The sequence below is a fragment of the Notolepis coatsorum genome (assembly GCF_963971535.1).
Source record: "Notolepis coatsorum genome assembly, chromosome: 13".
NCBI lineage: Eukaryota > Metazoa > Chordata > Actinopteri > Aulopiformes > Paralepididae > Notolepis > Notolepis coatsorum.
In genome coordinates this window covers 44,268,373-44,289,246 of record NC_140177.1, presented here as the reverse complement: position 1 = coordinate 44,289,246, position 20,874 = coordinate 44,268,373, and the positions used below count along the sequence as shown (strand labels likewise).

The 20,874-nt window shown below is 41.3% G+C and overlaps 1 protein-coding gene across 1 annotated transcript; it reads left to right on the top strand.

Annotated features, from left to right (window-relative positions):
• The first annotated feature begins 705 nt into the window (after positions 1–705).
• Positions 706–19,401, top strand: LOC311239631 (putative flap endonuclease 1 homolog). The gene is made up of 11 exons (XM_084328009.1): positions 706–840; positions 2,199–2,274; positions 2,763–2,865; positions 4,151–4,205; positions 4,511–4,572; positions 4,705–4,841; positions 6,245–6,305; positions 6,422–6,553; positions 7,578–7,723; positions 10,730–10,874; positions 18,456–19,401. Exons 1-11 carry the CDS (start codon positions 759–761, stop codon positions 18,507–18,509), a joined length of 1,053 nt encoding a protein of 350 aa, XP_084184135.1. The 5' UTR covers positions 706–758; the 3' UTR covers positions 18,510–19,401.
• The last annotated feature ends 1,473 nt before the right edge of the window (positions 19,402–20,874 follow it).

Here is a 20,874-nt window from a genome sequence, read left to right as displayed (position 1 = left end):
TTCAGGGAAACACATTGTTAATGACATTGACGGATTGTGAATTTTGTGATTGACTCAAATTATATTTATTTGGAAAAATAAATATAGTCACTTTATTTGAAGAGTCAAAACTGTTCTCTTGGCTTTGTTTTGTTCATAGTAGTAACGCCACCGAGCCATACTGTACAATGGTGACTGCTTGGTTTGACTGGCAGTGCATCCGCCGAGCCATACTGTACATGGTGACTGCTTGGTTTGACTGGCAGTGGCCGCCGAGCCATACTGTACATGGTGACTGCTTGGCGTATAAAAAAAAATATATATATATATATTAATAACATTTCTTTTTTTATATAACTTATTTTTTTGGCATCCCCTGTTATTTTACCCACGCGACGCCACGTCTACTCTAGCCATCCTAGGTTGTCAAAGTGGGCAGGGGTGAGTGAGTGATGCTAGTGCATGGCCTCAGAACAACAGTGTTGTTGAGGGAGATAGATTTAATTTGAATGATGTAGCAGGGAAAGATATTTGAGAGGGTCGGGGGTCTGGAGTCTGGATAATTATTTTGCAAAAGCATAGTAGTAGGTATAACCACAGCACATCTAATAATATTCAGAAACAAATGCCCAGACGGTAACACAATTGGTCAACTCACTCCGGGGCAGTAGGAGGCGACACATTACATTTGCCATCAAGTCTGCCTGAAATCTATTTATCAGAAGAAGACAGTTTGCCATCATAACAATCAAATGGGTGCTAAACACAAGTAATACATTATGGGGATTACTAAACTGACAGATTTGATTCGTTCAGATGCGCCTGCTGCAATTTCGCACAACGAGATTGGTGATTACGCAGGTAAATGCTCTCGCATTGCGCCCAGTTTTGTAAGATTTTACCTATGCTATTTGATAGTTGGTTAAAAGTTAGCCGTGTGAAGTCAGGAAGGGCCCGGGGTTTACATTACATATCAGCCGCACCCTCCTGTCAGCACTTACTCTATTCCAATCCTCTCCAATAACTCACCACGGACAATCCAAAGCATCCTTTGTAGAAGCATTGATTGATTGATATGTCCCTATGCCATAAATGTCATGTATGTTGTGTATGTCATAAATGTCTATATGAATTGAAAATGGGGGACCCTGATGGAAACAAGACAAACGTCTTTCTCAGGTCTGCATCCCCTTAACAATTGTATGTATTGAGCCGTACTGTATTGTACCCATTCTGCAATCTGTTAAATAAAGTTTTCATTCCTTCATTCATTCATTGATTGAGTGGTGGCGAAACTGTACATTGGAGGGGGTTGGGTTTGGACATTTACAGGGGCCAGTTTCGAATAGCAGTCTCCCGTATGTGTTCTTTGAGAGTGGTTTTGAAGGTGGGTAGTGATTCACATTCCTTTACAGCTGTGGGTAGGGCGTTCCACATTGATGTGGCATAATTGCGAAACGTGTTTAGTCCCTTGTTTGAGCCGAATCTGGGTTTAACATTATTTGTGGAGCTCCCTCTGGTGTTGTGGTCATGGTATTCACTGACCTTTGGGAAGTATTTTGACATGTACATGGGTACCAACCTTAGTAGTGTATCTTGTAGACCAGGCCCATTGCAAGTTGCTGTACTCTGTCGTCTACTCTAAGCCATCCTAGGTAGTCAAAGTGGGCAGGTGTGAGGTGGGTTCTAGGAGTAAGGTCAAGCAGTAGTCTGACCAGTTTGTTTTGTGATGTTTGTATTTTGTTTTTAGCGCCTTTGAGGTGCTTTGGTACCAATGAGGTGCAAGCATAGTCGTACCCTTGAATGAGTGCTCCTGCCAGAGTCTTCAGGGTATTCTTGTTTACCAGAGAGGAGATCCAGTACAAGAATCTAGTTTGTTGGTTGACTTTTTTTTATTACATTGGATGCCATTTTGTCACAGGAAAGATTTGCCTCTAGGATGGAACCCAGGTATACTAATTTCATCTTTCCTTGTGACAATATTGTCACCCACTGTAACTGAGAATCTGTCGGTCTTGCTGAGTTTGTTATTTGAACCGAAGAGAATGGACTCTGTTTTACCCACACAGTAAATTTTGCAGAGTAAATTTTACTCAAACGGAGTACATTTTACTCAAACTTTAACTTGTTCTTGTCAGAGCATGTGGTCACAAACGCTAGTTGGCGAAGATGTTGTTTGTTTGGTGGTGATAATGCTGGCCTTCTCTCACACTCAACAGGAAAGGTAATTGCTCTGGATACTTCCATTGTTTTGAACCAGTTCCGTGCCGCAATGCCTTCACTCCAGTTCCTGAGGTGAGAGCCAAATGCTAAATTAGGCTGAGATGATCTTGCTACCATTTCATCACTTACATTCTCTTCTCTTCATCAGTCCATACAGCCATACAACAGTAACATTATTGTATCTGTCGCTTCAGCACATCATGTTGTGACATATTAAAAGTGTATACGTAGGGCTCGGCGATATGGCCTAAAATGAAATCCCAGATTATTATTTTTTAAATCCGATTTACGATTTTAATAGATTTTTTTCTCTTGAAAACTAGAAACGCCAAGGAAATCATTCAAATAACCTTTGTTTTTATTTGACACAAAAAAAATATCAAACCAAGATAAATGTCCCTATTGGGATTGAAGTGCAAACCGAACTTTCACCAATCTTAAATTTTTGAAAAGCGTCCTAAATCATTAGTTCGAATTAATCGATAATATCGATTAATCGCCCAGCCCTAACTATACGTGTAACTTGTGTCAACTATCTGAATAGTGTGTTCTCCCTTCAGTCCCCTGGCAGGTGTGTTCTTTCGCACACTCACTTTCCTGGAACATGACATCAAGCCAGTCTTTGTGTTTGATGGGAAACCTCCAGGGGAAAAGAGGGCTGTGGTAGGTCAGGTGGCACCGTGAAGTAGAATTTCTAGTCTCCCTTTGATTCCATGCATATTCTCCCGGCATTGTGTCTCAGCGCATACTTCTTTCACTTGGTTTGCTATGAGGAAAAGAGCAAGGCTCAAACTACATGTCTTGATGGAGATTAATGTAGAAGAATACAGTGAAAGCTAATTGGTGCATATGTTTTCATGATGAGGTAGGAAGGCCTCTGTAACAGTCAAGACCATAACGATTTACTCTTATTCTGTTTTATGCTAATTTACGTGTGTTTTATTGCACTGCTCTTACTCTTGTCTATTTTTATATTTGTATACTCATTCTATGTCTGCAGACTGCACTTTATGCATTGCTTTTATTTTGCACAATTCCCAATACAAGTGGGGCTTGGGGTTGGACATTTTAACACAGAAATATATCACAATCTTTTTAATAGATTTTAATGACAGAAATATATTACAATGTTTATTATTTTTAATAAAGTTTTAATATAAATCCTCTGCATAAATGATGCCAATTCTCTGCTGATCTTATAGTATGTCTATTTTGTGTCTACATCACTGCTGTGAAGCACTTTGGGCTGCAATTCTTGTATGATGATAATAATAATAATAATAATAATAATAATAATAATAATAATAATAATAATAATAATAATAATAATAATAATAATAATAATAATAATAATAATAATAATAATAATAATAATAATAATAATGCGAGCACGGGGAGAACATGCTAACTCCACACAGAAAGGCCTGGGAGATCACCCACCTGGGTACCTGGCATCGCGGAAACCTGGTCCCCAAGCGGGAATTGAACCCTGGACCTTCTTGCTGTGAGGCGACAGTGTTACCACTACGCCACCGTGCCGTGCCGCTATACAAATAAAGTGCATTATATAAGTTAATTGCTCTCCATCAGGGTGGCTGCCTGTCATCTACTGTTGGCCATTGAGCAGCTCCACTGGAGACATTGGCGGTTAAGTGCCTTGCTCAAGGGCACTTCAACAGTGGGTCTTGAGGAAGGGTTACTCATTCACTTGCCTTGCACAGGCTTTTCTGCCGGATAAGGGATTTGAACTGGCAACCCTCCGGCCACAAGCCTGCTTCTTGAACCTTTTCGGCTACTGCTGCCCCCAGTGTGGTCCACCCTGCTGTTGAATGGTACAGTGTGAGAAACACAGCCAGGCGTTATGCGTATTGGTCAGAAGTAGCTTGACAGGTGTGTGGAGGATTACAATGACGCTGGTGACTGACTTCTTCTGTGGTTTCCCCTGCAGCTTGAGAAGAGAGCTGAAGCAGCTGGATGGAGCTCTCCTAACCGCTCAGGCACATGTAAGACAATACAAGGATAATAAAAACAAATTAAAAACAAGTGCGAGGAGATGTTTCATCATATTAGTACCGTTGACATTCTCAAAAGGTTCTCAGAGAATGAGAACTGTGGAGACACTACTAAATTACTATTTCACGTTTTGAGAGCTGGCTCAGGAGATCAACTCCAAAGAAATAAAATCCTTCAGATTCAGAAGCTGTTTTGCCTACAAGATGAGGCTGACGTAAACAAAAAGGGTTGTTAAGAAGTCAGTTGAATTTCAATCTGCAGCAATAATTGGTGATTGTTTCCCTGCCTCCTGCAGTGTCCCCTCGGACGCGAGACTGTCTCCACCTCCTGAAGCTCATGGGTGTTCCCATCATCCAGGTCAGACATCCACACAGTCATCCTCTATAGCGGTATAACCTAACAACACACCAGCTGTGTTCTCTCTCTCTCTCTCTCTCTCTCTTGAATTTTCTCTCTCCAATTCCTTACTCCATGCATCTTCCCATCTAGGCTCCAGGGGACGGCGAGGCGCTGTGTGCCCAGCTGGTGCAGCAGGGAACTGTGGATGCCGTGGCTTCGGAGGACATGGACACCCTCCCGTTTGGGGGCAGTGTTCTCATCCGCCAACTCAATGCCAAGAGGGACAGGTAAGGATTTGTAATAGTTATGTTTATTTATTCTGTGTGTAAATATAATGCGCAACTCGAAGAAAGATTTCTAGTGTGCTTATATGCATGTCAAAGGCTTGTCCAGAGAGTGTGTGCTTTGTTCCAGGCATGCATTGTGTTTTTTTTTTTTTTTTTTTTTTTTTTTTAAGAGTTAAGTTAAAGGAACACGCCAACATTTTGGGAAATTAGCTTATCGTCTTCTCCAGTTTACTCTCTCTGCGTTCAGTAGAAAGCTATCTGGATGCATGTTAGCCTAGCTCAGGGGTTCCCAAAGTTTTCAGGCCACGACCCCCGAAATAACGGTGTCAGAGAGCCTATTATAGGAGGTAAAAACAAATTAAAAAAAATTATGATTAGACTTTTTTTTTTGGTTGAAACATGCACACGTTCACACACACTAATAAGCATTGGAGGCTTTTAACCAGGGCCGGACTGGGGAAATCATTCAGGCCAGGAAATATAGTGCGAAATATAGCCCCAGTCAGGCAACTTTTTAAGTGGGGGGGTCTGGGGGTCCCCCACCAGGATTATTATTATAATTTTTTTTAAATACTTAATTTCCTGCATTCTGGTGCAGGGATTTCTGAATTTGTACCCTTTAAATGCCAGTGTTTGTGATGGCATCAGAAATTATTGTTAAAAAAACAGGCTAGCATATGTCTGATTAGCAACAACACTGATTTTGATGGATTTTTAAATTGTCCTCTTCAAAAACGCCATAAAAATATTATGTTGAAATAATTTACCACTTTTTCTTTCATAAATCTTTTATTCAACTTCAGCCCTGATCATAACCACCACACATTCAATTCATAATTCTAACCCTTTAAATGCCGGTGTGTGTGATGGCATCACAAATTATTGTTAAACAAAAAAAGAGAGAGAGAGAACTTGTGTGAGTTTAGACTGTGTTACCCTCTGTTGCAGTGATCTCCTGGTTGTTCCCCATCTAGGTTATCTGCAACTAGAAACACTGGCCTGCTTCTAAGTTCAGTAGCCTGACTTGAAATCAATACATTCTGGAAATCATCTCGCGACCCCCCCCCCCCACGGCTGCTCGCGACCCCTAGGGAACCACTGGCCTAGCTTAGCACAATGAATGGAAGTGGACATGACCGGTTAGCCTTCGGGAGAGGTGTTAGTTGGACAATACCTAGGCTAACCGGTCATGTTCGCTTGCATTCATTGTGCTAAGCTAGGCTAACATGCAGTCCGATAGCTTTCTACTGAACGCACAGAGAGTAAACTGGTATCTATCTTCTTGTCTCTCTCTGGAGAAGATGGTAAGCTAATTTCCCAAAATGTTGGTGTGTTCTTTTAAGACGTGACTAAATAGCTTAGATCCTAGTGTCCAACTATTGATAAATCCTTTTTATTCACAGTGAAGTCGTTGAGTATTCTCTATCCAAGCTACTAGACATTCTGAAGATTACACACAAGGAGGTAAGACACAATATGTACAAGAGAAAACTACCCATAGATGCAGTATACAAACATTATTTCATCTATTTGATCATGTAACCCCCATTCATATATTTGACCAAACCTCTGTCCTTCAGTTTGTGGATCTATGTATCTTGCTGGGCTGCGACTATTGTGACAAGATCCACGGCTTGGGTCCCAAGAGAGCTCTGACCCTTATCCAACAGCACCGCACCATAGAGAGTGTTCTTCTACATGTCAACAGGAAGGTAGTATCGATTTTTGTAGACTTGTAGACCATATTTAAAGGAAAACTTTTAGGATCTAAGCTATTTAGTCACGTCTTAAAAGATCACACCAACATTTTGGGAAATTAGCTTACCGTCTTCTCCAGAGAGAGACAAGAAGATAGATACCAGTTTTCTCTCTGTGCGTTCAGTAGAAATCTATCTGGCTGCACGTGGTCCGTATCCACTTCCATTCATTTGTGCTAAGCTATAGCTTGCAGTCAGATAGCTTTCTACTGAACGCATAGAAATTGGTATCTTATCTTCTTGTCTGACTCTGGAGAAGACGGTAAGCGCATTTCCCATAATGTTGCCGCGTTCCTTTTAATGTTATAATTAATACTACTTCCATTCCATTCAAGTCTCGTCCAGCAGCACTGTGTGTTTATGTTTCTGTTCACCGGCTCTGCGGTGGCTTTTTATGTGACATTTCCAACCAATCCGTAATTTTGTCAGCATCATTGCTGCTCTGGCATTTAGTGTCTCTCCAAAAAGGTCAAGAACCACTTGTATCATTCACACTTCTTGTATCATTCACATTGCATTAAAAATGTTTTAGGATACTAGTCAAGAGCATGAATTGGGTTGAAACAGTGTTATAACATATGTACAGTTGATGGGCCTATGAAGATAAAACTGCATGTATGGACTACAGTATATCTAGTCTAGTTTGTAGGTTACATTCACTCATACATTCACTTCTTTTTTTTAAGCTACTGTCTACATTGTATAATAGTCCTGTATACTGTCCATATGTTACTTTGTTTATAGTGTACTATATGTTACTTTATGTTTATATTAGATCTTGTTTTTTTATATACACTGTGGGAAGGGGAAACACAATTTCATGTACAGTAGCTGTATGTCTTGCACATTACGAGAGGTGACAATAAAGCTGACATTGACTTTGACTAGGTTGGGTCAACCCACTCAAAGAAGCTGCAAAGCTGTAAGTGCATTTCCCATAATGTCGGCGATGCAAATTTCGATCTACCCATCTCTCCAGACACATCCTGTACCAGATTGCTGGAAGTACCAGGATGCCAGGAAGTTATTCTTGAACAGTCCACAAACTGTGGCCCCTGAACTGGTCTGGTCTGAACCAGATGAAGAGGCCTTGGTCCAGTACCTCTGCCACGAGAAACATGTCAAGTAGGTACTATTTATGTGTGTATGCTGGTGGCCTCGAGTCGAGACGCAACTCTCATACTGTATGTGTATTGGGGCTGGGCGATAAAACAATAACGATAATTATCGCGATATATTTTTCCTCTATATAAATATGAAACATGGTCAATATTAATAATTAAAAGAAAATCATTAATAATGCCAGTTATAAACATTTTATTGTTGTACAGTTCGTGTTCATGTTCTACCTCAGATTTGTGGACAGGCTTGTCTATCTTGCCCGCAACTTAAAGTAATGGCTTTGCTTGTCCAAATGACAATACTGACCAAATTGAGATTTATTTTTCTCTTGTCCATTTATTTTGTTTGCTTTCTAATTTAACACTTTGGTCGCCAAGGACGCCTTAACTCGTCATTCCCCGCCATGCTAATTCTGCCAATGACGCCGTAACACGTCATTGAGATCAATATTTCAAAAATCTGTGATCGCAATCATATTTCTCCCCCGGAGACTTGAGATCTACTGTTGATCTCCTCTCAACTCTCCAACGGTTCAAGAGCGCCATCTGGTGGCCGATCGGCGGATCGCCCAAACCGGAAACCGGAAACGGAAACTGGTGCTCATCCAAATTCGGTCCGATCACTCGCTATAGGTCCCGGGACTTGAGCGCGACACAATGGATAGCGATCCGTTACCAATAACTCGATAAACAACATGATTTGGACGTATATACTATTATACAACCTGGAGATGGATCGCATATTTCAACATCCCATAATAGGAATATTTTTGCTCCACGCTCATCGCCCAACGGCCCGAGGAGACTGGGGTAAGTTTCAGGTTTTTTTTTTTACCGTGTTCGATACAAACTGCTCTAATGATCATATCACCCACACTAGATGAATCATCTAACGTTGGCCACGGAATTATAAACGACCCCCCCCCCCATCCGGTCAACATCAGATGATAAGTAGTAACTTCTAGAAGCACGTCCATTTGAATTTTTTTTATCTCGCGCCGATCGCTATCAAACTGTATTTGATCATCAATATAATGCATTTAGGGCTATAAATCACGTTCTGCAGAATGCTGCAGAAAACGATAAAAACATATTTATACTTTAGACCGTATTTTAGTATGAATATGTGAATGAAAAAGTATAACGTTCCCACATCCTGAACGATAGATAATTGACGTTGAATGGGCCATAGTAATGTCAATTTAGCAATACAATTTGAAAAGTTATAGCCCTGCAAAGAAGGGGAACTTCTCCATAGACAAATAGAGCTGGCAGAGGATGGTATAATGATGTACATAAGCCTGGCAAAGAAAGTGTTAAAATACAGTTTGAAACCGTCTGTACACAGTAGGCTATGTGTGCTAATCAGACTTGAAATTTTATTTATTTAATTAATTTTTCATTATTAATACCAGAATTGACATTTTATTTATTTATTTTCATTGTTAACACTTTCAGAGCCCAAGCTTAATCTTGATTTACCGCTTGAATGCCCACCATCCACTTCAATGTTAGCGTTAATAACGCCTAATCTATGTTTTAAATTATGGCTATGTGTCTAATCTGCCCGTCGCTTATCAATGACTCGTTTTCCAGTCAACATTGTCGAAGTATATGTGTACGTATGCACGCTATATAGGCGATCTGAAAAATCGATTCTCTGATTTCCTCAAAGCGATCGCCCACACACACACACACACACATAGGGCGAACGCTGAGATCTCAGCGAATACAACTCTGATTATCCCAAGACTTGTAAAATAGATTCCTTACCTCAGATCAGATGTTCTCCAAAAAGATCATTCCAATTCCTGATCGCCATTCCAAAAATCGATCGCTTTTATTGATCCAATGCTACATACTGTACATATGTATTCCACACTGTTCTGAGGGTCCACAATGAATCCGATCGGCTCGGGTTACATGCCTGAGAAGTAAACTGTGGATTCCGGATTTTTCTTTTCTCATCAATTTTCATTGAGTCCATTCCAAAAGGGTGCATTACCATCTGGGAGACGATAGGGGCGGTTTTTTCACATCTGAGCTCCTACAGGGGCTGCATACCAACGGGAGACTCGGTTGATGAAATATGAATTCAGATCGCTAATAAAACGATAATTGTCGTCGTGGGCATTCAGGCATTGGGCTGATAAAACATCTTATAACGTTTTGGGCATTGAAAGTGTTAATATCAGTTATACAAGTTTTATTGTTATACAGTTCATGTTCATGTTCTACCTCAGATTTGTGGTTTGGCAAGTAGGCCTAGTTTGTCATGTTCTGACAATAAAGAATATTCTGAACCACAATTAACCTTCTGGTTTCTTCAGCTTTCATTCAGCAGCAAAAATAGCCTTTAAACTTGACAGAAATAATAATTTCATGTATATCGAGATAATTATCGATATAGAGTGATATGAAACATTTTATTTTTTGTATCTACTTTTTCTCCCCATTTTTCAATTTTTCTCCCATCCCAATTTCGTATATTTCCAATTCTTCCCTCCCCTGTCTTGAACGTTGCTAACTATGCCTCCCACTGGTCGGCTGTAGTGAGGATAGAAGCCTTGCATCACGTGTCCCCTCCGGTACACGAGGAGGCAGCCTGTCGCATCTTTTCACCGCAGCAGCTCGAACTCTCAGTGGCGAGGAGTAATGTGTGGGAGGCTCACGCTGCCCCCGTCACTTCCTGCTTCCGTCGCACCGGCGTCACCCAACCGACCTGTAGGAGTCGCTGTCCACAACGTCCAATCCCCACCCACCGGCTTTCCCACCCTCTAACACTGCCAATTGTGTTAGTATGACGGCCGGCCAAGCCGGTAGCAACGCCGAGAGCTGGGCTCGATACCAGCATATCCTGCGTTAGTGGCGAGCGTCTTGCCCACTGCGCCACTCAGCCGCCACGATATGAAACATTTTATCGTGATAACATTTTTGGCCATATCGCCCAGCCCTAATGTGTATCAGAGATTACTGGGACATCAATGTTTATTCAACTGTTCTCTTCTAGGGAGCACAGGATCCGCGGACGGATGGAGAAGTTCCGCCAGACGCGGGAGAGGAGGAGGAAGGAGAGGGAGGAGGACAAGGCAGCGGGACACAGCAGACAGACACGCATGGAGGACTTCTTCCGCGTTACAAGAAAGAGGCAGCAGGTGACAAAACTGAACAAGATACTTTTTTTTCCTCGTTTCCATGGTTTGTCAGCTTTTTGAATTGATCCGGAATTTGATTCAGGGCCACTTCATCAAAAAACAATAATTATTTTGCACATGATCTCACACCCATCCAAAAACTCTAAACCGTTTGGCACATATACATTTAGTTTAACCGGTATTAAGAGTAAACGAGTTTGAATATGGCCACCAGTGATGTCATCTGGGACATTGAATCCGTGTACTGTGTTAAGTACTTTGTCTTATAGGGATTGCTATCATTTCATGGAGCTGTAATTAACACAACACAAGGATTCAATGTCCCCGATTACATCACTGGTAAACATATTTATGCTATTGTTTTCCTGCATTCAATTGTCCTGGTTACAGACGTTTCTTCTCCCCATCAACACCAAATTTGGATCTTGGACTTGTTTGTTCACTTCTGATCTATTGGCTTGACCCTCGTCTGGACTGATGGACGTGTACCTACTACCTCCGCTAAAACCTGCGGTCGTAGCTAGCGCAAGGTGACGTACATCTGTACCTGGTAGATAGGCTAGCTATGCTAGCGGGGATATGGGGTCACAGTGATACCTGGCTCTCACTGAATCGTATTGTTAACGATTATATTCTGCTCTAGTGATTTGACCCTCAGCTGCTCTGGACTTTTGATTTTGGATCATGGACCATCACCGGCATAACGGCATTACAGCTGGTTAAGCTGGCCTGTTAGCTAGCTAGCCTGCTAGCTGTGCTATACAGCTACAGTCTAGCTAAATGCCATCTCCTATTCTTCCCTCCCTGTGTGTCAGCTTGAGGGGAGAATATCAACACTTTATAGGATCAAGGATGACGAGAAATTGTTGGGACAGTCACAGCATGCTGCAGGCTGCTAGCATTCACAGGCCCCCTGCTAACACCACCCACCCTGATCTGGGGTGGCAATCCGTCAAACTACACAGCATCTTCAGTGCCACCCAGATTCCAGGATCTGGTGGATGATCTGGCCTGTTGAATCTAAAGTGCTGAGCTCATCCACCCCCACCCCCACCCCGTAGCGTAGACCAAGTGCACACAGCCGCCGCTACAACCAGCTGGAGGAAGTGGACCATGGTGTGTCGCATCGCCATTCCCATGTGCTGCTATCCTGGTGCCAGCGTTTTGGATATAAATGCCATCATAAATCCACTGGTTAGCCAGTACAGCAACCTCAATGGTTGTGCATGTTTGAGCCAATTACATCAAACCTCGGATAGTCAGAACGGTTGAAAGCGGACTTCAAAACTCTCATTAGGAGGCAGACCTGAGGGACCGGGTGGGTATGTTGATGTGGAGGAGGTCGGACAGGTATGGAGGGGCGAGGTTGTGGATGGCCTTGAATGTATGGAGGAGGATCTTGTAGTCTATGCGGTGTTTAATGGGAAGCCAGTGTAGTTGGCGTAGGACGGGGGTGATGTGACTGCTGACAGGGGTTCTGGTTATTATACGGGCAGCAGCGTTCTGGACCAGTTGGAGCTTATGGAGGAGTTTGTGGGGGAGACCAAAGTGAAGTGAGTTGCAATAATCCAAGCGGGAAGTGACGAGGGAGTGGACCAGGATTGCGGCGCTGTTGGGAGTGAGTGAAGGGCGGAGGTGGTTGATGTTGCGAAGGTGGAAGTAGGCGGACCGGATGGTGTTATTGATGTGGGAATGGAATGATAGGGTGCTGTCGAGGACGACACCCAGACTCTTGACCTGGGGGGAAGGGGAAACCAAGGAGTTGTCTATGGTGAGGGTGAAACTGGGGTGCTTGGTGAGTGTGGACTTGGAGCCAATGAGGACTACCTCTGTTTTATCACTTTAGTTTGAGGAAATTTGAAGTGAACCAGGATTTGATTTCCTGTAAACAGGCACAGAGGGAAGAGGGAGGGAGGGTGGAAGTGGGTTTGGAGGAAACATAGAGCTGGGTGTCGTCCGCGTAACAGTGGAAATTGATGTTGTACGGAGAATCCGACCAAGTGGGAGGAGGTAGATGATGAAGAGGATAGGGCCAAGGACGGACCCCTGGGGAACACCGGAGGAGATTGCCCTATCGGACACTCCGGACAGTCAAGGAACATGAACCATGCCTTGAGGTCCTGTTCGTTCTGTCCATGAGATTGGATGAGTCTGTTAGATCCGTGTTGATATGTATAACAATGCTGTTTCTGTCCTTCATGTAGGTTGTAGGTAATAGACCAGTAAATCGGAACCTAGCTTGATTGATTGAAAACTTTATTAACAGATTGCAGAATGGGTACAATACAGTACGGCTCAATACACACAATTGTTAAGGGGTTGCAGACCAGAGAAAGACTTTCGTCTTGTTTACATCAGGGTCCCCCATTTTCAATTCATCATGACATTTATGACATACACGACATACAGATGGATATACAGTACTGTTACATCCAGACATTTATGACATACAAGATATACAAATATACAGTACTGTTTAAGAGACAGAGATCCTAAAAGAAAATATATACATTCGAGGGGGAAGAACCTGTACATTGGAGGGGGTTGGGTGGGTGGGTGGCTCCAGGGGGTTTGGACATTTACCGAGGCCAGTTTCGAATTGCAGCCTCCCGTAGGTGCTCTTTGAGCTGTTGTCACTAAACGTCAAAGTAGTGTAGTAACGGACTACAACCCATTTAAGCACTTTGAACTGCAATTTCTGTATGAAAAGTGCTATACTGTTCGAGCCCAGCGCTCCACATTGCTTTCAGTTTAGCTGGTCGTCCGTACTAATACACATTGGCAGTATTAGGGGGTGGGAAACTGATGGGTGGGGATCGGGCGTTGTGGACAGCGACTCCTACAGGTCGGTTGGTGCGCCTGCGCAGTAGAATCAGGAAGCGATGGGGGCGGCGCCCCTCCAAAGCGCAGACCCCTGACGCTGAAAGATTGCGCCGTGCAGGTGAAAAGATGCGACTGCTGTTACCTCGAGTATCGGAGGGGACTTGTGCTATGTACAGTATGACTTAGTCCACATTGCAGCCGGCTTGTGGGAGGCAAGAAACAGCGTTCGAGACAGGGGAGGGTTGAATTGGATGATACGAAATTGGGATGGGAGAAAAATAGAAAAATGGGAGAAAAAGTGGATAAAAAAAAGTGCTATATAAATAAAGTTTATTAGTATTATATCATTAATCTATTCCCACTTGTATCAGTAGTAGAAAGCCTACTCACTACTCTTGCTTGCTTTGTAAATCCCTCTAATCTGATCACGATTTACCTAAAACCTCCTACTGCTATACTCTCATTCCAATTCCAATTCTCATTATATCCTCCTTTAACCCTTTCACTGCCACACTACCAAATGGTTAACCCTTTCACTGCGACAATACAGAAGGTTAACCCTTTCACTACCACACTACAGAAGGTTAACCCTTTACTATCCCACTAGTGAAAGGGTTAAGTCTAGAAACAGGCTGGGAATAATCCAACTAAACATCAGGAGCCTAATAAAAAAGCTAGATCACTTGAATATTCTGGTCTTGCAAATGGACCCAGATATTTTAATGTTGAGTGAGTCAGGAAGGGAGGGGGGGGGTAGCTATTGATGTAAAACAGGGTATGTCTGCGACCCCCATCAATGTTGACTGCTTGGTGCAGTTTATTTCTCCTTATGCTGATTCAGAGCTAATTGTTTTAGGAGATTTTAACTGATAACTGAATCCACTCAACCTAATATAAAGGATTCATCAAGATCGACCTTAATTGATCTTATACCGTATTGATAAAATCGTGTCCAGTGTGAGACCTTGTTTTAGTCAACTTTGTGCTTTGAATACAAGCTGTAGGGCAGTGATAACTTATGCCCAGTGCAAATATGTATTTGCACTGGGCATAAGTTATCACTGCCCTACAGCTTGTATTCAAAGCACAAAGTTGACTAAAACAAGGTCTCACACAGTTTTGAGAAGAAATTGGAAACTCTTTAACGATCAAGCCTTTGTGGAAGATATCCAGGACGCCTGAATACTTTCGACAACAAATGTTTGTTTCCGCGTCTCTGATTGGCCATGCGCGTTTCTGGTCATGTGTCATGTGCGCCAATCGTGGGACCGCAAGTTTCTACACTGGTTAAGCTTAGGCGCTCTTTCGAAGTTGGTTAAGGTTAGAGTTTGTCTTAGAGCAGGGGTGTCAAACTCATTTTCACAGAGGGCCACATCAGCATTATGGTTGCCCTCAAAGGGCCAAAGACCGTATAAATGTTAATGTAATATAAAATAAATGTAGCTACACATTTACATATTGTTAAACATGGTGTTTCTGTATTTATTACTTATTCAAGTTATACATATTGCATATTCATTTGCATAAATATAAAAATATATGTTAGCTTATGTTATTTTAACAAATAATTTTAGTTTATCAGAACCCCATATTACTCCACCAATCAATGATCAAACCATTCAAGTAAATAACAAAGAAGAATATCATCAAATACAAGCTATGACATTAAGTTTGTTCAAAACCTTTTTGTCACAGTCAAGAGGGGCAGAACTAACAAGTGTGAGCTGCAAAGAACACGTGGGACAGATGTAGCAGATGTTACAAAAACAAATGGCTGCACACAACCTTGCAGAGGCCATACATCCAACTAATGGAAGATAGTTTAATTAACGTTAATTAACAGATTGCAGAATGGGTACAGTACAGCTCAATACACACAATTGTTAAGGGGATGCAGACCAGAGAAACACTTTCGACTTGTTTACATCAGGGTCCCCCATTTTCAATTCGTAATGAAATTGCTATTATGTGTCTGCATGAACACACAACTGTAACTGTACTCAAAAATAACAAAATAAGGGTTGTCTCAGTTCACAACTATATTGGTCAAGTTTTGGGTGGGACTTGTTTGCATCCCTACAGCTTCTTATTCAATTGAGCGAGATGCTCGGTTATGTCACACAGCCAGCTTGCATCTGACAGTTCAGACAATATTTCTTCAACCCTTTGTTACCTATTCCGCCTGGATCTTTTGGCTTTTTTCCTTTGTTACCTCAGATGTTCAACATACATGTATGTGTAAGAATGTGTAATAACTAAAGCTGTCAAAGTTAAAGCTTTATTAACGCATTAACCCACAATTATTTTAACACTGCTATTTTTTAACACAATATTAATGTACAACATTTTTTTTTTTTTTTTTTTTTTTTTTTGAGTTCTTGGGGGGCCACATCAAATGACGTGGCGGGCCGGATTTGGCCCGCGGGCCGTGAGTTTGACACCTATGTCTTAGAGCATGGCGATAGAACGCCTACCCTTCTTTTGACGGTTAAGCTTAAGCACTCTTTCGAAGTTGGTTAAGGTTAGAGTTTGTCTTAGAGCAAGGCGATAGAACGCCAGGTAGTTTGCAGGCTGTTAGACCCGGAAATAGGCGCAGAACTTGCTGTCCCACGATTAGCGCACATGTCACATGACCTGGCCAATCAGAGCGCAAAACTCGAATGCGGAAACAAACATTTGTTGTCGAAAGTATACACGCATCCAGGACGCCAGCAACATTATACTTCAGATATCTCTGATATGCATGCAGCCCTGGATTTCTTCACAAAATCATTTAACTCTATTGTTAATAAACATAAACATGCACCTATCAAGAGACTGAAGACCAGGACAGAGAAGTGCCATGGTTCTCTCTGGTGGTAATAATTCTGATTAGAGACAACGATATTGCCTGGGCTCGAGCTAGATCCTGCTCATTGGCTATTATTCAAACGGCTAGGAAATAAATGCACCTCTGCTATAAGAAATTAGATCTGCCTTGCATTCAACAAACGTTTTTATTGATGACAATGAATATGTAGATGATATCCACTGTGCTTCTCAGTTTGATCTTTATCCTTTCTCTCATGGGGATGTTCTTGAGGTGTTGTACTCCAGGTGCTCCACCAGAGAGGATGGGTTGGATGTTTTTTAATTTTTTTGTCCGCCCAGTTATTGCAGAGCTGTTAACACGTGTATTTAATCTTTCTATTTCACCGGGAGAATTCCCTTATGCTTGGAAATCAGCCCATGTGACTTGCTTTCATAAGGGTGGTGATAGGGGTGACTTATATAGTTACCGCCCAATATCCAAACTACCATGCTTGGCTAAAATCATGGAATCCTTGGTAAACAACCAACTGAAGTTTTTCCTTTCAACTCACTCAGTTTTATGTCCACACCAATCTGGTTTTACAACAAATCACAACACTATTTCAGCTGTTCCATTCATTACAAATTACATTATATCTGCATTAGAGAATGAAGCATTGTGCTGCTCTTTTTGTAGACCTGTCTAAAGCATTTGATACAGTTTATCATTCTTAGCTCTTACAAAAATTATGTAATATTGATATGGGTAGAAAGGCTTGTGACTGCTTTCAGAACTACTTGTTTGAGAGTGTGAGTGTGTACAATACGGAAATATACAGAGTTTTTGCAGATAGCAATAGGTGTCCCACAGGGTTCAATCCTGGGGCCAGTCCTCTTCACCATATATATATATATATATATATATATATATATATTGTCTCCTTATTGAATGATTGTCAGGCTCATTTATATGTGGATGACACAATTATATACTGTTTTGCTGACACTGCTCAGCTAGCTATGGAGAAGCTGCAGCTTTCCTTAGTGCCCTCCAGAAATCTCTTAAATCTCAAACTTGTCCTGAATGCAAATAAAACTAAATTCATGGTCTTCTCGAGATCCAAAAACATATCCACTGGTATCTGTATATTTATAAAGCCCTTATCTCAGCTATGTTGCACTGGAATACAGATCTGCACATGACGCGCTCTAGTGATTGTCTGGTTCTTCAGGCACCCTATGTTGGAACTGAACATGGAAAGACTGCTTTTTGTGTCGATGCAGCTGTATCATGGAATCTTGCAAATTGACCTAAAATGTTGTACTTTTGTCTCACTTGGGTGCTTTACATTTTCTATCAACAACCGACCATTGGCAACTTGACTTGCTTTCCTTGACCTACTACTGTCCAATTGTCTTATTTATTTGTACTATACTGTTGTGTTTTTGATTGTAGGACTGCTCTTTTTTTTTTTTTTTTTTTTCTGTTTACTTTAAATGATTTAATGTTTTGTAATTTATGATGCCATCATGTACCCTCTGTGTCATTGAAAATGAGGGTCCCCCTCAATTGACTCCCCAGGTAGAATAAAGTACAAATAAAAAAAGATTCAAACCCATTTACTCTCAACAACTATCAAACAAAATTAATGTGTGCAAAACTGTTTAGAGTTTTTGGATATGTCTGAGATTATGTGCAAAATAAATCGACATTGTTTCTCCTGCAATTCACATAATTTGTACAAATGAATTCAACCAACATATTTGTAGAAAAATGTATTCCTGGTTAGCCATGATTTCTACTCTGAATAATCCATAGACCATATTTATTGAGTAGGGAAACGTCTTTCCTTGTTTGATAATGGCAGGCTAGCTCAAGATCAGAGAAAAAAAATCTTTAACTTGCTGTGTCTTCTAATTTGGCTTGTTTTTGTGTCTGAATGGCTGTTCTGATCTTTCCACTTGTAGCTGGCTGAACCTGGGTATTCTGTGGGCAAAGGAAAGAGAGTGAAGCAAAAATAATGCTGCCTGCCCCCCGGTGGAGCTCGGTGGCACTGCATCTTTGCTGAAGAGGGACATCTTGCAACATTGTTTTACTTCCCAAGAGATTCAAGAGGTTTATTCGTCACATACATACACAAGACATATAGTGAAATGAGGGTGGCCATGCCCGCCTTGATTGTGCAAAAAATATAAATAATAATAGAATAAAATAGAATAGATAATAAATTGGACATGATAAAAAGTACTAAGATAAAATACAATACAATGCTAGGCTTACGAATTAAAAGGTAATGGGTCCTATATACACTACTATACAATATCCTATACAATATACAGTTATACTAACTATACTATACAAAAACATAGTTATGTTTCCCCCCCCCTTTTTTTGCTTCCCCTCTACAGTCTCTGCATTACAGATCTATATGATGTTCTGTTTCTGATCTATTCATTATAGCTCATTAAAATCCATTACCTTGTTCTGACTAAACAATTCCGTCAATCTATATGATAAAAATAAGGAAGGAAGCTTCCCGGAAGCCCAAGCCTGTCGAGAGGATCAGAAAAGGCAGTAGCTTGTTGAGAGCGAGAACAGTGTTGTCACTGTTACCAGGGCCGTTCGCTCTGCCCCTCAGCCAAGCCCAGAGACAAGGGATGGTTCATCTGCATATTCAATGGACACCTGTTGTGTAAATGGTGCCAAGTCAAGTGACCAAATACTTGCATTTGTCATGTCTTTCGAGACTTTAGAATTTAGATTTTCTGTAATGTGTGATTACAAAAAAGCGATTAATCTAATTTACTATCATGTTATAGTACTAAGGTTTTATATGACAATATTCACATTTCTAAGTGTGATTATTACACTGCAATTATGTTTAACACGTGAAAATGGTTTAATAAAGGTGTAATGCTATTTATTTTGTCTATCATTGAAAGCATTATCTGCTCAGAATAAATAATATGTGAGAAACGGGGATGAATGTGAAATGAGTTGATGCGAGAAGCATGCAGCTGCAGAGTCGCAGAGCCAGCGGCGCTCTCAGGGCCGCGCTCTGACTGCCGCGCTGTGAGGGCCGCTCAGCAGCGCCACCCACCCAATGGCTGAATTGGAGTATTGCACTGTGCGGGCACAGCTGTGAGATCCGCGCGAGGCCAGAGAATACTGTATGAGTAAATTATATACTTTTGCTCACACAATATCTTGAATGAATGCGTTTATTTATTTTGAACATAAATTGAAAATAAATAATAATAAAAAACAAGTAATAAACAGATAAAAAAAAAACAAGCAGGAGTAGGAGGATGAAGTGTAAACGTATGTATTCCTACCCCCTTGATTGATTGATTGATTGATTGATTGATTGATTGAAAACTTAACAGATTGCAGAATGGGTACAATATACAGTACGGCTCAATACACACAATTGTTAAGGGGATGCAGACCAGAGAAAGACTTTTGTCCCCCATTTTCAATTCATCGTAACATATAATGACATACATGACATACAGATGGACAGTATTCAGTATACCTTCACACTCTTATCATCTTATGCAACTCATATTCACTCCACAAACTGAAATATACATACATTGTTGAATGAACAGCCTGTTTCTTGAAGTTAGACTCTCCTCTAAATTGTAACCCCCCTCTCTATAACAGAATTTTTGGATGTTACCCGGGAGTGAATTGTTTCGTGCTTTAAACATGATTTGTGCGGTCTTAAATTCAGCCAGGTCCCAGAGTTTCATGGCATGTGATTTTAAAAAATAGTGTTTGTGTGTTCCAGATATCTTACCTTATTGATAATCAAATCAAAATCAAATGTATTTGTAAGGCCCGACAACACACGTTAACACTTTCAGTGCCAACGACGAGATTTCTCGTTAGTTCATGCCAACCGTTGAGTGCCAGCCGACGAGAGATCTCGTTTTTAATCGTTATTTTTTTTATTATCCATTTCCATTCATTTTTCATCAATAGCCTCACGTTACCAGTGGGAATCTGTCTGAGCTCGAACAGGGAAAATACCGCCCCCTATCGTCTCTCCGGATGGTACTGCACCCCATTGGATTGGATTGAATGAAACGCATGGAGAAAAAAAAGTCCTGCTTCCACATTTTACTTGTCAGGCATGTAATCCAAGCCTACTGGAGTCATCGCCCACCATCAGAACAGCGGAGAATATGTGTTTCCAGTACCCAGCGTTGGATCAATAAACGCGATCGATATTTGGAATGGCGATCAGGAATTGGAATCATCTTTTTGGAGAACATCTGATCTGAGGTAAGGAATCTATTTTACCAGTCTTGGGATAATCAGCTATTTTCACCTATATATCAGCGTGTGCCATATGTGTGTGTGTGTGTCATGTGTGTGCGA

What these genes read in the sequence shown, in the direction of transcription:
- LOC311239631 (XM_084328009.1), top strand. Translation starts at nt 759, where the DNA reads ATGGGGATTACTAAACTGACAGATTTGATTCGTTCAGATGCGCCTGCT. An exon ending in CGAGATTGGTGATTACGCAG is followed by an intron (nt 841 to 2,198) that starts GTAAATGCTCTC and finishes CACACTCAACAG; the next exon opens with GAAAGGTAATTGCTCTGGAT. An exon ending in CAGGGGAAAAGAGGGCTGTG is followed by an intron (nt 2,866 to 4,150) that starts GTAGGTCAGGTG and finishes TTTCCCCTGCAG; the next exon opens with CTTGAGAAGAGAGCTGAAGC.